The sequence below is a fragment of the Sinocyclocheilus grahami genome, unplaced genomic scaffold (assembly GCF_001515645.1).
Source record: "Sinocyclocheilus grahami isolate Dianchi unplaced genomic scaffold, SAMN03320097.WGS_v1.1 scaffold280.1, whole genome shotgun sequence".
In the NCBI taxonomy this organism is placed as follows: Eukaryota; Metazoa; Chordata; class Actinopteri; order Cypriniformes; family Cyprinidae; genus Sinocyclocheilus; species Sinocyclocheilus grahami.
Window position 1 is genome coordinate 1320721 of NW_015505459.1, and position 1572 is coordinate 1322292.

Genomic DNA, 1572 nt, shown 5'->3' on the forward strand with positions numbered 1-1572 from the left:
TTTTTTCCCACAATTTATGTATGTAAATATGTGTGTATTTAGTAAGTAAATTTTTCAGACATATATATTCATTAGCTATTTTTCAGATGATGGAAAATTTACAGGTTGTTTGTCCTGAATAGTATTTCAGTCATTTTTACTACATATGTATTTATTCATTTAGTTAGTTAATTTGATAAAATATGTTTTAGTTATTTGTCAGTTTATTGCACATTTAAATGTTGGTTTTCTCCAAATTTTAAACACATTTATTTATTTAACTGTTTATTAGCTATTTTTATGACAATTGTACATTTACAGGTTGGTTTATTTAAACACATTTTTATATTGAGTTATGTACTTTTTTGGTGCACATTCACGGATTGTTTTTCTCTCAACAATATTTTAGTATTTTTTACTTGTATGTATGTATGTATGTATTTATTTATTTACTAGGTATTTCTTTTTAAATATTTATGAGCAATTTTTCAGTTGATTGCACCTTGTGTTGTGGAAAATAATAAATGTTTTGTCTTATAATTGATGCTAGGTGCTATATTGGTATGATTTGCATTTGTTGACACTGCACCCACATTTTGCTCCCTCCTCTACAGTACCTGAGATCGTACGAGAGACCCATGATCTGATCGAGCAGGGTGAACTGCTTCAAGCTCACCGCAAGCTAATGGACCTGGAGTGCTCCCGCGACGACCTCATGTACGAGCAGTACCGCATGGACAGCAAGAACGTCCATGACATGAACCTCATTCGTGGCTACTTCGGCCAGGTGCAGGGCCTGTCGGAGGAGCTCTCCAAACAACTCTGGATGGTCCTCCAACGCGCCATGGTCACCGTCCGCCGCGACCCCACCATGCTGGTGTCTGTGGTCCGAATCATCGAGCGTGAAGAGAAGATCGACCGCAGGATGCTGGACCGTAAGAAGCAGACCGGGTTCATCCCACCCGGGAGGCCCAAATGCTGGAAAAATCGAATGAACGAAGTCCTAGAGGGCACCGTGAGCGCTCGCATCGAGGGCACGCAGTCAGAAACACGTGAGTCTGACAAGATGTGGCTGGTGAGGTTGCTGGAGATCACTAGGAAGTACATCCTGGATGACCTGACCGTGGTGAAGAATCTGATGGTGCAGTGCTTCCCGCCACACTACAACACCTTCCAGGTGTTCTTAGACCTCTATCATAAATCAGTGTCGGCACGTGTGCAGGAACTCGCAGCTGAAGATCTGGAAGCCAATGAGATCGTGTCTCTTCTTACATGGGTCCTCAACACGTATAAAAGGTAAGATACAAGTGGACTGCATTTATCTTAAATGAAATAGGGATTTGCATGAGTACTTGAGTGCTCTGTGACAGTGACGGCAATAATCGATCAAGAAAACAGACCGATTGTTTTGATCAAATAATTATTATTATTATATATATATATTTTTATTATTATTTATATAACTTTTTTTAACCTATTTTTCAGGTAATTGTACATTTACAGGTTGTTTTCCCCAACAATATTTTAGTAATTTTTACTAACAGGTAGCTGAAATTGACCGCACACTGGAAAAATCTAATCAGACAAAAAAAA

At 38.7% G+C, this 1572-nt stretch overlaps 1 protein-coding gene across 1 annotated transcript in view; it reads left to right on the forward strand.

Moving 5' to 3' along the window:
- The first annotated feature begins 522 nt into the window (after nt 1–522).
- The window catches only part of LOC107600255 (exocyst complex component 3-like), a 9540-nt gene continuing 8490 nt past the window's right edge, over nt 523–1572 (forward strand). Inside the window, exons 1-2 of the mRNA XM_016292099.1 lie at nt 523–529; nt 594–1275. Of these exons, the coding sequence (XP_016147585.1) occupies nt 523–529; nt 594–1275 (689 nt within the window). The remainder of the gene's footprint in view (nt 530–593; nt 1276–1572) is intronic.